Genomic DNA, 13,057 nt, shown 5'->3' with positions numbered 1-13,057 from the left:
TCTAATAAATCGATTTGCGTTGTAAACAATCATTTTATACTTTTTTTACAGGTTCTAAACAAAATATATATGTAAATCGATTATATATATTATAAATAGTCATGTGTTCTTATACTAGTCATTAGTTGTAAACATGAGATTAGTTGAGCAACAAGCTAAAATTACAGTACGAAATGGGGACTTTATACAAAAGAAAACCCCTCGACATAGTACTTTGTTACCCAATACTATACGAGCATTAATAGTGGGTCCATCAAACTGTGGAAAGACGAATGTTATGCTTAGTTTGATTGAAAGCCCAAATGGATTAAAATTTGAAAATGTTTACATTTATTCAAAATCGCTATATCAACCGTCATATGAGTACCTAAAGAAACTGATTTCCTCTGTAAAAGGGATGGGATTGTTTACATTCACCAACAATGATGATGTTATACAACCAGATGAAATAAAACCAAACTCAATCATGATTTTTGACGATGTAGCGTGTGATAAACAAAACAATATTAAAAACTACTTTAGTATGGGACGACATAAGAATGTTGACTCATTTTACTTATGTCAAACATACACCCGTATCCCAAAGCATTTGTTGCGTGATAATGCAAATATGATAATCATGTTTAAACAAGACGATCTGAATTTAAGACACATATACAACGATCATGTTGGATGTGACATGAGCTTTGATATCTTCAAAGACATGTCTCATGAATGCTGGAAAGAAAAATATGGATTTCTAACGATTTCTAAAGATGATGAAATTCACTCTGGGAGATATCGAAAAGGCTTTCATACATTTATTCAACCATAATATTATTTAAAAGATGTTATATAGTATATTTACATTAGTACACCTGCAACCATGGAGGAAGCAATGTTGAAACGACTTGTAAAGTCCAAAAATGTTTTGAAAAGAAAATTTCAAAGCATTAAAATGGGCGAAGATGCTAAAACTACTGAATTGACAAACACTTTTAAACCATTAACAGAACCCATAAACAAACTACTAAAGCTTTCAACTGAGAATGCAACCAAAATGATTGCACCCAAGAAGGAGAATATGGATTCATTTAGAGAATCTTTTGTAGCGAGTACACCCTTTAAAAAATATAAACCGGATATTAAGCTTGAACCAAGTATATTGGAGGGGAAAGAGGATAAAGGAGATTATTTACAAAATGATGATACTTACAACACCTCAAAAGATGACACATTTTATTCAGAAAATGAGGATGATGAAGACGATCCTATTAATCTAACACTCTTAAAGAAAAATAAAAAACTAGATACAGTATATGGACCGCATAAAGATGAAAATGGTGAATGGATGTTTGGAGATAAACCACTGAAAATCAGCGATGAAAAGATTACGATTGGAAATAAAAATTGGGCATTTACACCAGGACCAGGGACGTACGCAGGGGGGGGGCACGGGGGGCCCGGGCCCCCCCCGAAATAGTTTGGTCGAACAAAATTTATTAAGCTACTGTAACCAATTATTAAATCTTTTCTTTGTCATAAACATTTTTTATGTTAGGAGATTTCAAATGAAAACTTATATGTCTATCTTATATATGTGATGTTTCTGTACAGAAAACGTACATCAAGTCAAGTTATGTAAGATTTTTTTTTTCAAATTTTTTGTTTGTATACTCCTTTTGGGAGAAACTTCCAATGAAATCTGAATTACGTCTTCATGCCACATCATTCCACTATTCAATACGAATTCCGTAATGAATATACTCCATATTTGTTATGTCTTATTCAAGCTATATTGAGGTCTCGAGGCTTTATACTCATCCTGAATCCAAAATAATTTAGTATTGTGGGAATGGAAGTGCATGAAAAATGTGTATTGGACAAAATGTATGAAGCGTTCTTCGTGGACTATATATTGAAAGCCAATTAGAAATTTGTTTCGCTGCCTTCACCACCATTTTTTTTTTACTTGTTGCTAAACATAGAAAATTATGATTTCCCAACTTAAAAAGGTTAATACACAAAAAATAAAATAACTATTGGGATCATCTTTTGAACAGATCTTGCCAGATATTCGTGCTAAATTTCTGTGCAAGATCAAGCACGATTCGAATTGTTTTAGTGCTTTATAACCTCAAAAAACCTTTTTGTTGATTTATGCCAAACTCTTAGAAAACAAGCTGTAACTCGTTGATTTTTAGAGATATCAACATGAAAATTTGACACAAGATAAAATAGAAGTCGTAAAAAACTAGAAATTGCTAACTCAAAAACCCGTTTTGGAGTTATGCCACTCTTTGAGTAAATGAGCGATATGTTTGGACGGACAGCCCGTCCGTCTGTATCTCAGTTGTCTGTCAGGCTGGAGCGCATGATAACTTTCGAACGGATCAACCGATTTGGTCAACGTTTTGGATCTCGTAATGCAAAAACTTTCGCTAAAATGGTAGTAATCGATTCGATCTGAATTTTGCACATCGCAGTATTTCTTCCAGAAATATATCGAACCCAAAATTGATTATATCGGTCCAGTTCTTCAAATAAATTTTTTTCCAAATGTACAACAAGTTCCAAGAGAATATGTGTGGCCAACATCTTCATGTACGTCCCTCTCAAAATTCAACATAAGTGCAGCTTAAGACTGATCCTTTGGACTTTTTTAACATTTGTAGTCTTGTTTACTGCGATATCAAATTTTGAGGAGGAAAGTCCATGCTTCAAAGCTCTAAATACTAAGGAGACCAACTGAAATGGCTTTTGGGCGCAGTAACTATTTATAGATGAGAAAAAAAATCGCCGGAGAAATTTTCAAATAAATCGCGATCAAAGTTCACATTTTTTGGGTTATTTTAGGTTTTCACGATTTTGCGTGGGAACGACAAGTCCTATCGAAATGGGACTAAAGAAAATGTTAAAGAGGATTTGCACTGCTACAACATTTTCCTTAGTTGCCTTTCGATAGGACTTGCCGCTTCCAGCAAAATCCTGAAAATCTAAAATGAACCTAAAAATGTGAAATTTGACCGCGATTTATTTAAAAATCCCTCCATCTATTTTCCCAGGTGTAAGCCGTTTTCAACTGAAGTTAGTTAAGGACACCATACATGACATTGTTTTATAAGAAGGCGATACAGTCAGTGCATTGTCCTAATCTGAACTTCTATATCTCATTTTTTAGTCCCATTGCGATAGGACTTGCAATTTCCAAGCAAAACCGTGAAAACCTAAAAGACACCTAAAGATGTGAACTTTGACCGCGATTTATTTAAAAATCCATCCAGCGATTTTTTCTTGTTTTTGGATTTTTCTCATCTATGAACATTGTAGTTTCAGAAACTGCAAAAACTTCCCAAGTGTAAGCACCTTTCAATTAAAGTTAGTTAAGGCGTTCTTTAACATTATACCAAAAGTATACCGGAACAACAATCATGAAAATTTTCGACTTATATTATTTTGTCACGACTTAGCTAGAGTTTGCCAATTGGTTTCTGAGATATTTGATCGACCATGCAGTGGCTTTGTCCAAACATGAGTTTTGTAGTCTCAAACAGAACTCTGAGAAGGATTTGGAGTCTATGAAACGTAGTCTGTATCGTCCGTTTTTAAATTTCTAAAGTTTTTAATTAATCAAATTTGGCGTTTTATGGCATTAAATAATAGTTTATTCTTAGGTTATCGACACAATAGCTAGATATAGAAGTCCAATCTGTGCACGAGATTCGTGTTATTCTTCTTTTTAAAGGTAATTAATTTATAGAAGTCGTATGGGTATTTCGACATGTAATTAAAAAAATGAGGCGTTATGTTCGGGTCGAACTATACCCCTATACCCTATAACTCCTGTATAACTCAATTCGTCCTACTCGCGAATATAGTTAAGTAGGGATTGGATTAAAACGTGGATATATTTTAACCACTTTCTGCATGGAGGCTCTTTCACAAAAAGGAATCCCAAAATCTGTATTACAGCTGATATTCTAAAAATTAGATTAAGAGCTTTGAAATACTGAAAATCTTGCGATAGCAGAAATAATGGCAATTCTCTGTACTTTTAAAATTCTGGGATATACCATAACGTTGACCTATATTTTTTAATCATATAGGTCCAAAATACTGAAAACGGGGCGCAACTTTTATATGGCGACTATACCAAACGTGGTTTCAATTTCAATTCTAAATATCTTATATTTAGCGTATATTTCATACTCTGTAAAAAGTTAAAATTGTATCCTAAATATTGTGATCTTTCTCTAATGAATTTTTATACTTTGTGTCAATATTTCATATAAAATCAACAGCAAAACCTTAAAAAAGCTTTACGTTACCCTACACACCATTTTAAAATTTCATGATTTTTGGTCAAGTTGGGCCCCCCCCGAAATTAAATCCTGCGTACGTCCCTGACCAGGACTATTTGAACTCTTATTTTATCAAAACCCCAAAAAATATGATCCTACAGAACTCGACATATATAAAACAATCTTGTTGGACTCAAATGCATTTAAAATAAACTATGACCCTAATGGTAGAATCAAGGGGAACAAAGGACAAAAATATAAGCGGATAATTAAAAAGTTAATGGGGGATACTCACAGTGGCAAAGGCTTAATGACACTAAATCCAAGTAAACCCAACTATATATACTGGGACGATCCCAACGAGTTGGTAGAACGATTAAAGCTGTTGATGGCATCACAACAAGCCGGAAACAATAATCATACTAATGAGATTGTTTCGATTATCGAAGAACTGCGAGAAGGCAACATAATCTATTAAGTAAACTTTAAAGGATACAATCAACCTATGACTGTTGACAAGTTTGGTCATCATTATAATCCAAAAACCCACTCAATAGAAGTAAGAGAAAATGTTTCGAGAATACTGGGAATTAATATTGACGAAGATAACAACCTTGACGTGCAAAATAAAAAAATTAGGAACGTTGCACCCCCAACAGAAGGAACGGATGCGGTCAACCAAGCATACATACATTCACAAATCAAGCACATACAAGAAGTATTAAACCAAAATATCATTCAGGAGTGTACTCAACTAAGAGAAGAAATATCCCATCTCAAACAATCACATAAGGAAATTTTTAAAGTCTTATCTCAACCCCCATTCAACTCAATTGCTCTAATATATCCCCCAAAACTTGAATAATGGAAAAGCGAGGATTGGTGAACGAACTCCACTCTCAAGCACGAAGAAATTTTAAAAGACGAAGGGTTATTACAAAGGGGATCGATGATCTTTGGCAAGCTGATTTAGTTGAAATGGGCAACTATTCCAAAACAAACAGGGGATACAGATTTATGCTTACTGTTATCGACACCTTTTCGAAATTTGCCTGGTGCGAAGCACTTAAAACAAAAACAGCAACAGAAGTATATAGAGCATTTGAAAAAATTTTGAAAGATGGAAGAATTCCAAAGAATTTGCAAACCGATGATGGAAAAGAATTTTTCAACAAGGAATTTAAAAAATTAATGCAGAAACATTCAATAAACCACTACTCTACATACAGTGTCTTGAAAGCCTCAATTGTTGAACGCTTCAATAGAACTTTAAAGGGCATGATGTGGAAGGAGTTTAGCTTCAATGGAAATTATCAATGGATTGATATTTATAGAGACCTGGTTGATCAATACAACAAAACACGTCATCGAACAATAAAAATGGCACCTATTCAAGTAAATCCATCGAATGAGCAGATGTTGTTAAAAACTGTGTATAACCACATAAAAATCTTTAAGAGGCAAAATCTTCGTGCTGGTGATCATGTTCGCATCAGCAAATATAAACATCAATTTGAAAAGGGGTATACGCCAAATTGGACTACAGAAATATTCAAAATAAGAGGAATACGATTAACCAACCCTGCTACTTATTTACTAGAAGACTACGAAGGAAATCCCATACATGGATGTTTCTATAAAGAAGAACTTTTACCCACAAAATATCCCAACACATACTTAGTAGAAACAAGTAAGAAAAACGTTAAGTTCGGTCGGGCCGAACTTTTTATACCCTCCACCACAAATTTCAGCCATTTCGGTGGATTAATGTGGCCACAACCCTCAAAATACCGAAATTCGGAAGGTACCGTTCTATGGGGGCTATATGATGGCGTCGACCTATACCTACAAATTTCTGGGGGAAAGTTTTATACGCCTAAAGAAGACTAAATACCAAATTTCAGCCATCTCGGTGTGATAATGAGGCTAAAACGTTCAAAATATCGAAAATCGGGAGATATTGTATTATGATATTGTATCAACACGTGGACCTATATAAACATTTTATGGTAGAAATGTTTCTTAGCCTCTGAAAACACAAAATACAAAGTTACAACCGATTCTTTGGTCAAATGGGTCTAATACATTCAAAATATATTAAAATGACGCGTACTTTATAAGTGGCCTTATGTGGGGCCTATACCAAAACGTGGACCTATATAACCCAACTTTGGTAGGAATATTTTCTGGCCTCTGAAGACATAAAATACCAAATTACAACCAATTCTGTGGTCAAATGGGTCTAATACATTCAAAATATATTAAAATGACGCGTACTTTATATGGGGCCTTATATGGGGGCTATACCAAAACGTGGACCTATATAACCCAACTTTGGTAGGAATATTTTTTGGCCTCTGGAGACACAAAGTACCAAATTACAACCAATTCGGTGGTAAAATGGGCCAAATATCTTAAAAATTCCTTAAAACGACGACGCGTCACGCGTCATTTTGTATGGGGGCTATACGAAAGCGTGGACCTACATAGCCCGCTTTCAATACCAAAAGTCCTACGTAAATATAACATATTTTCCCAAAATTTCATCAACCTACGTCAATCCGTTCGGACGCTAGAGTGATTTCCACAGACGGACAGACGGACAGACAGACAGACGGACAGACGGACGGACATGGCTATATCGATGTAGAATTACACGCTGATCAAGAATATATATACTTTGTGTGGTCTACAATGATTATTTCGAGTAGTTACAAACGTAGTGACAAACTTAATATACCCCCATCCTATGGTGGAGGGTATAAAAATATTAAAAACAAAGGGTGATAAAGTCTTTGTTAAATGGCTGGGATTTTCAAACAAGCATAATTCCTGGATAGATAAGACAAATGTATTGTAAACTTAACACATTTAAATAATTTTAATAAAATAAATAAAAACCTTATATAAACATATGTATATTTGATGTTTTACTTATTACTAGAAAGAATCTTACAATGTCAACAACGTTTACTTTGACGGGTAAATCATCAATTTTACACTCAAACTATTCACCTCCTATTGAATTGGGAGAGGGTAGTTATGAGTGCTGTTTAATAGATTTTCAATCCTACAATTCCATTCCAAATGTGGACAATGATAACAATCTCTTCCATATCGGAGACAAAATTATAAAGATACCCATAGGATCATATGAACTACAAGACATTGCTCACTACTTGGAGACACAGTATAGAGCAATCCACATTAACAGATCTATTGAGATTAAAGCCAACAATAATACGCTACAGATAGAGATCTTATCCTCTCATGATCCCATATACTTTGATAAAGAAAAATCCATTGCAAAACTCTTTGGTTTCACCGGAAAAGTTTTAGAACCCGGCAAAAAGCACATTTCAAACCTTCCAGTTAACATTTTAAAGGTCAATGCCATACAAATACATTGCAATATTGTTACCGGCTCATTCATGAATGGATCGCCTGCTCATATTCTGCACGAATTCGCTCTTGACGTCCCTCCAGGCTATAAATTGGCAGAGAGACCGATGAATCTCATTTATTTGCCGGTGAACGTCAAAGAAATAAGTCATCTGGAGATACTCATATTAGATCAAGAAGGCCGCTTGATAAACTTTAGAGGAGAAGAAATTACGCTACGAATTCATATAAGACCCAGACAGCCATGATTATTTACAATAAATACACCCATAAACAAACACCAAAACACATTCATCATCAAGGCGCCAAACCGTCAAGACCTCCTCTCAGCAAGGAAAATAAAGAATTTTTAAAGCTTATAAAATTAAAAGTCAAACCAAATGTCTGAAATACTCGATATTAATGAGCGCCCACTCTCTGACGAGAATATTGTAAAGAGAGACTACCATAGCTATGTTCCATATATTCAGTCATTTAAAAATAACGATGAAATTCGTATAAGTATACAAAATCAAGATCTTTACATACTACCATCGGAGAGCTATCTATACATTGAAGGAAATTTGAAAAACTCAAAGGGGGGTGTTTCGCAGAATGCTAAACTAAGGAATAACTGTGTGGGTTACATGTTTGATGAAATTCGCTATGAACTAAATGGAATTGAAATTGATCGTACTCGTTATCTGGGTACCACAACAAAAGTTAAAAATTGGATTTCTCTAAGTGAATCTGAAAGCAAGGTTATGAGTAATGCAGGCTGGAATCCAGATGGTGACGTAAATACAAGCTCATTCAATTTTTGTGTTCCCTTGAATCGTCTACTGGGCTTTGCAGAGGACTTTAATAAAGTAATTTGCAACAGTAAACATGACCTGATTCTCTTGAGAAGCGCCAACGATAAAAATGTATGTTATTCAACTACTGAAAACGAAGAAATTCAACTCACCATTACAAACATTGTTTGGAAAGTACAACACATTCATTTGTCAGACTATAGAAAAATTAGTTTCCTGAAAACAATCAAGGATGGAAAAACTTTACCGATAGCTTTCCGCAGCTGGGATTGCTACTTTAATCCAACTTTTGCTGGTGGAAGACAACACAGCTGGAGTGTTAAATTGTCTGCCAATCATGAAAGACCTCGATACGTTGCTTTGATATTTGAAAGAGACAACAAGCTACAACACTGTGAACTTCAAAATATTAAAGTTCACTTGAACTCTGAAACTTATCCATATGATGATTTGAATCTAAAGTTTGGAGAAAATCGTTATGCAGTACTCTATGACATGTATGCCAAGTTTCAACAATCGTATTATATGAGGGAACCACAACCACTTCTCACATATGCAAGTTTTAAAGACAACCCAATTGCAATTATTGATATCAGTAATCAAAACGAAACTGTGAAGAATGGACCCATCGATTTAAAAATTCAATTTGAAACCACTACACCAATTCCTCAAAATACCTCAGCATATTGCTTAATTATCCATGATCGTCTGGTGGAGTATGTTCCATTGACTGGAATCGTTCGAAAAATAGTATAAGTTCTTTGCATACTTACCATTACATCATGTAAACTCAATAATGAAATAAAACACATTGTTTTGTAATTTCAATTATAAAAAAAGTATTGTTTTATTTTTTCAAAAAACGTTATAAATGTATGTAGTTTGTAATAGTACATAGATAATTAGTAAAAATAATGGTTTTTATGTGTAAAGTTAGTATTATTATTAATAATATATTGTTATTTAGTAAAACATTGATAAAAAAGATTAGTACAAATACCATGTGTAATTTCTAAAAAGTAACATGAAAATAATGCTGAAATTTTAATGATAATATGTTTAAATACTAGCAGTAAGGCAATTAGTAACCAATATTTATACATTAGATTTTATTCCTTAATTTAATATATTTACATTTTAATCAATGTCCATTGGGACAGGTGAATCTAAATTATCCGTGTTTAAATCCTCATTTATATTGTTTAGTTTATAGTGGCCCCAAGCATATGTACTTATACCATCTTCTCTTATAAAACGTTTGTCGTCTTGATGGCTTAGAGATATTTTTGTAATTTTGTCTGTGGTTATAATATGCTGTCTTGACCTAAATGTATACATTGTGTCATACAAAACCTTTTTATCATATAAGCATTCTCTATATGTATCTATTGTATATTTTTTTATTACGGATTTTTTAACACCCTTAGATTTCTTCACATCGTCGCTATCAACTACTTTGATAGCATAGACTTTAGGACGAAGACCTACAAACTCAGTCATGGTTTTTCCGTTATTTTCATCCTTCATCATACCCAATTTCTTTTTATTAATGAGAGGAATACCATACTTATTGTTGGGTGAGAAGTCTGATGTGTCAAACCTTTCCTCTATTTCTTTCAAAGTCAATACCCTATATAGATTCAGTCCTTTAAATGTTATGATGAAAGAGTCCGTGTCCATATAATTTAAAATAAAGGCGTCGCCAAATTTTGCTTTCAGAAAGTCATAAAGGAAAGCATACATTAACAGCTTTGATATTTCTAGCACGCAAAAGCCTAAATATAATGGTTTATCATATTTTACTTTTACGTTTTGCATCTGGATAGCTACCATATTTTCAGAAAATATAGAAAGACTATGGAAATTGGGTTTAGCAATTAGCTTGCTAGCTACATTTCTTTTCTTCTTGTTATTCTTGTCCTCCCACTCTGTTACAATTTTAACAGTTTTCCTCTTGTCTATATTTTCCATAGTCTTACCGTATACCGAGTTATTCAGCAATTTGAAAAAATCTTTTTCAAATGCATTTTTAGCATTTTCTCGATGCATATTATTCTTTAATATATAGGGAGCTAACCAGGCACGTTGTGTAAATGACAAAACTCTATGTACTTTCTTAAGAATCAGTCCATGTTGCAAACATTGTTTTAAAGCAGAATAATGAATTGTGTACGATTTTTTGTCCGTCAAGTCCGCAATTAACTTTTTAGTTTTAGACCCCCCAACACATTTGTTTTCTGGACAAAAGGGTAAGTCATTATGTTTGTCATGAAGATGCTGAGGGTAATCGAGATCAACCTCTAATATGTAGCCAGTTATATTATCATCTGGAATTAATTGTATCACATTAGGATCATTAAATATTTCCAAGTCCTCTTCCCACTTGAAATTTTTTTCTGGGAGAGGTTTTGTCATTGCTGTTCCATATAAATTATTAACGTCCAAATAATATATGTTTACTTCTGGCTTGCTTTTGTCATAATTGGGGACATCTTCATTATTGGCTACAGCATGTCTATTTGAGCACTGGGTTAGTCCACCTCTAATAGCATTTTTACAGAAATTGTACATATTTATATCTGTAAAAAGCTCAAGCTCAACCTTGGTGCAGAGAAGCATTGCATCCCAAGATAGAGATGGAGCTGTGAAATATTGACAAGGATCTAATTTGTGAATATTCATACAGACATCTCGAAAATTTTCAAAGACGTCTGTTAGTAAGAGGACATCTGTTTTCAGGTACAACTCCATATAATCTTGCAAAGTCTGACAACGAAAATGTGACCAAACTTGTTTTGCATGGTTATAGTCCTCTACTGAACATTCAGAATCTGTCATTTTATTGTAAAATTCTTCTATGGGTGGTAGTTGGGTATCTTTTAGTTTTTCAAATGATGAAAGATAATCATAAGGAAAAACACCTTTCCTTGTCAAGAGTGTAAAATCTTTCTCCTTAGGGAAATATGATTTCACCGCATGAAAATCGTCTTTAGGCAAATTCTTCGCCAATTTGTCTAAACTTGTAGGCATGAATCTAAAACTGTCCAGGAAACGTAGTTCAAGTCTGTTTTGTCTCTTCTTTTTCTTCTTGTCTTTTTCACATTGTCTTTCCTCCCCTACATCTTCTTCCTCTGAATCCTCTCCCTCATCACTCCATTCTTCTTCATCCTCTTCTCCTACAACAACACTACTATTGGAGCTAGTAGTGTTATTCGACTCATCATCTTTCATATTAATGAAATAAGACATGGATATATAAAGTTCCTTATTTTGAGGAATTACTTTTATATCTCCACCAAAATTAGATAATTCTTTAATAAAAAGGTGACAGTCATATGATGAGAAGTTATGGAAAAAAATTGGGATGAATTTAGGTATTTGATACTGCAGATTACAACGATTATGTGCAGGCCCGCGATATTTACCAGTTAGGTGGCAATGATCACGAACTCTATCACCACCTAACGGTTCATCGCATATGTGGCATCTGACACTTGTTTTAAAGTGTAATTCTTCTTCGGGTGTTAATGTAATCATTGGTTTAACTTTTGACAAATAGTTATTATAAAAAAACTTGCAATCATTAATTAAATTTTCTAAGAAAACTTTTGGCGCATCGGGGCCAGTATAAGTAAAGAACTTATCTAAACTAGAGTCAAAACTACATTTTATATTATAACTAAAAGCACATGGTACGTGCTCTTTTACTTGCTCTGTTTTTCCGATGTTATTGGGTTCCTGCTCCTTATGTTTCAATACGCTCTCAGCATCAGCATATATACTAATGCCCACCCTCAGCATCTTTTTGTAGTTTACAAATTTGAGTATCGCGTCCTTCTTTGTCTTGGGCATGCTGCAAACTACACCTCCACATTGCTTTTTGTGAATATCGAGGTCCTTCTCCTTATGAAAATGTTGGGCGCAGCCGTTGCAGATATACACTGCGTGTTCATGAGCACTTAGTTGTGACGATAAAAGTCTGAAATTAACAGAAATATACAATTAATTAGTCAATGATTTGAGTATTATTAAATGTTGATATATTACCGTGACATGTTCTTAATCCATATGTAATGGAATTTATCCCCATCGTTGAGTAAAATCAGGTTAACATGATGTCTCTTTTCCTCTTTTGTAAGGTAGTATGGACCTTCAATGGAATATCGCTCATATCCGTAAACATTTATGCTGATTTCGGGGTTGGCTTTTTCAAATTGTTTTACATCCTTTAGAGCCAATGGAAAACTTAAACCCATAAAGTTTAATGTTATTCCTGAATCGAGACGGATGACATCCTGCTTGACATCGACTTTATATGTAGATGGTCTATCGACATGTGTTTTTTTCGGGAAACTTAGTGCCGCTATCATACACCATTTAAAGCAATATTCATCTTTATTTTGAATGTTTATGCATGCATGTTTTGTTCTCAAAGTTGTTGGTGTTGGGATGAATTGTGAACCTCGAGTTACATTGACTTTGTTAATATTGACGTCAATTTTTAAAAGTTTTTCCAAGGCCCAACCAGAACCTCTTTCTTGAAACTCGTCTGATTTGTCGACAAGTTCATTCTCTTGGTTG

The 13,057-nt window shown here is 34.0% G+C and overlaps 1 protein-coding gene across 1 annotated transcript; it reads right to left on the bottom strand.

The window, feature by feature from the left end:
• Nucleotides 1-11,331: 11,331 nt before the first annotated feature.
• On the bottom strand, nucleotides 11,332-12,562 carry LOC141401594 (uncharacterized). The gene is made up of 3 exons (XM_073981910.1): nucleotides 12,524-12,562; nucleotides 11,396-12,455; nucleotides 11,332-11,352 (listed from the first exon to the last, which is right to left on the bottom strand). The coding sequence occupies exons 1-3, from the start codon at nucleotides 12,529-12,531 to the stop codon at nucleotides 11,332-11,334; spliced, it is 1,089 nt and encodes a 362-aa protein (XP_073838011.1). The 5' UTR covers nucleotides 12,532-12,562.
• Between the last annotated feature and the right edge of the window lie 495 nt (nucleotides 12,563-13,057).

Source organism: Musca autumnalis, unplaced genomic scaffold (assembly GCF_047663935.1).
Source record: "Musca autumnalis isolate F117 unplaced genomic scaffold, ASM4766393v1 scaffold_4, whole genome shotgun sequence".
Classification (NCBI taxonomy): Eukaryota; Metazoa; Arthropoda; class Insecta; order Diptera; family Muscidae; genus Musca; species Musca autumnalis.
This window is presented reverse-complemented; position numbering and strand designations above follow the sequence as displayed.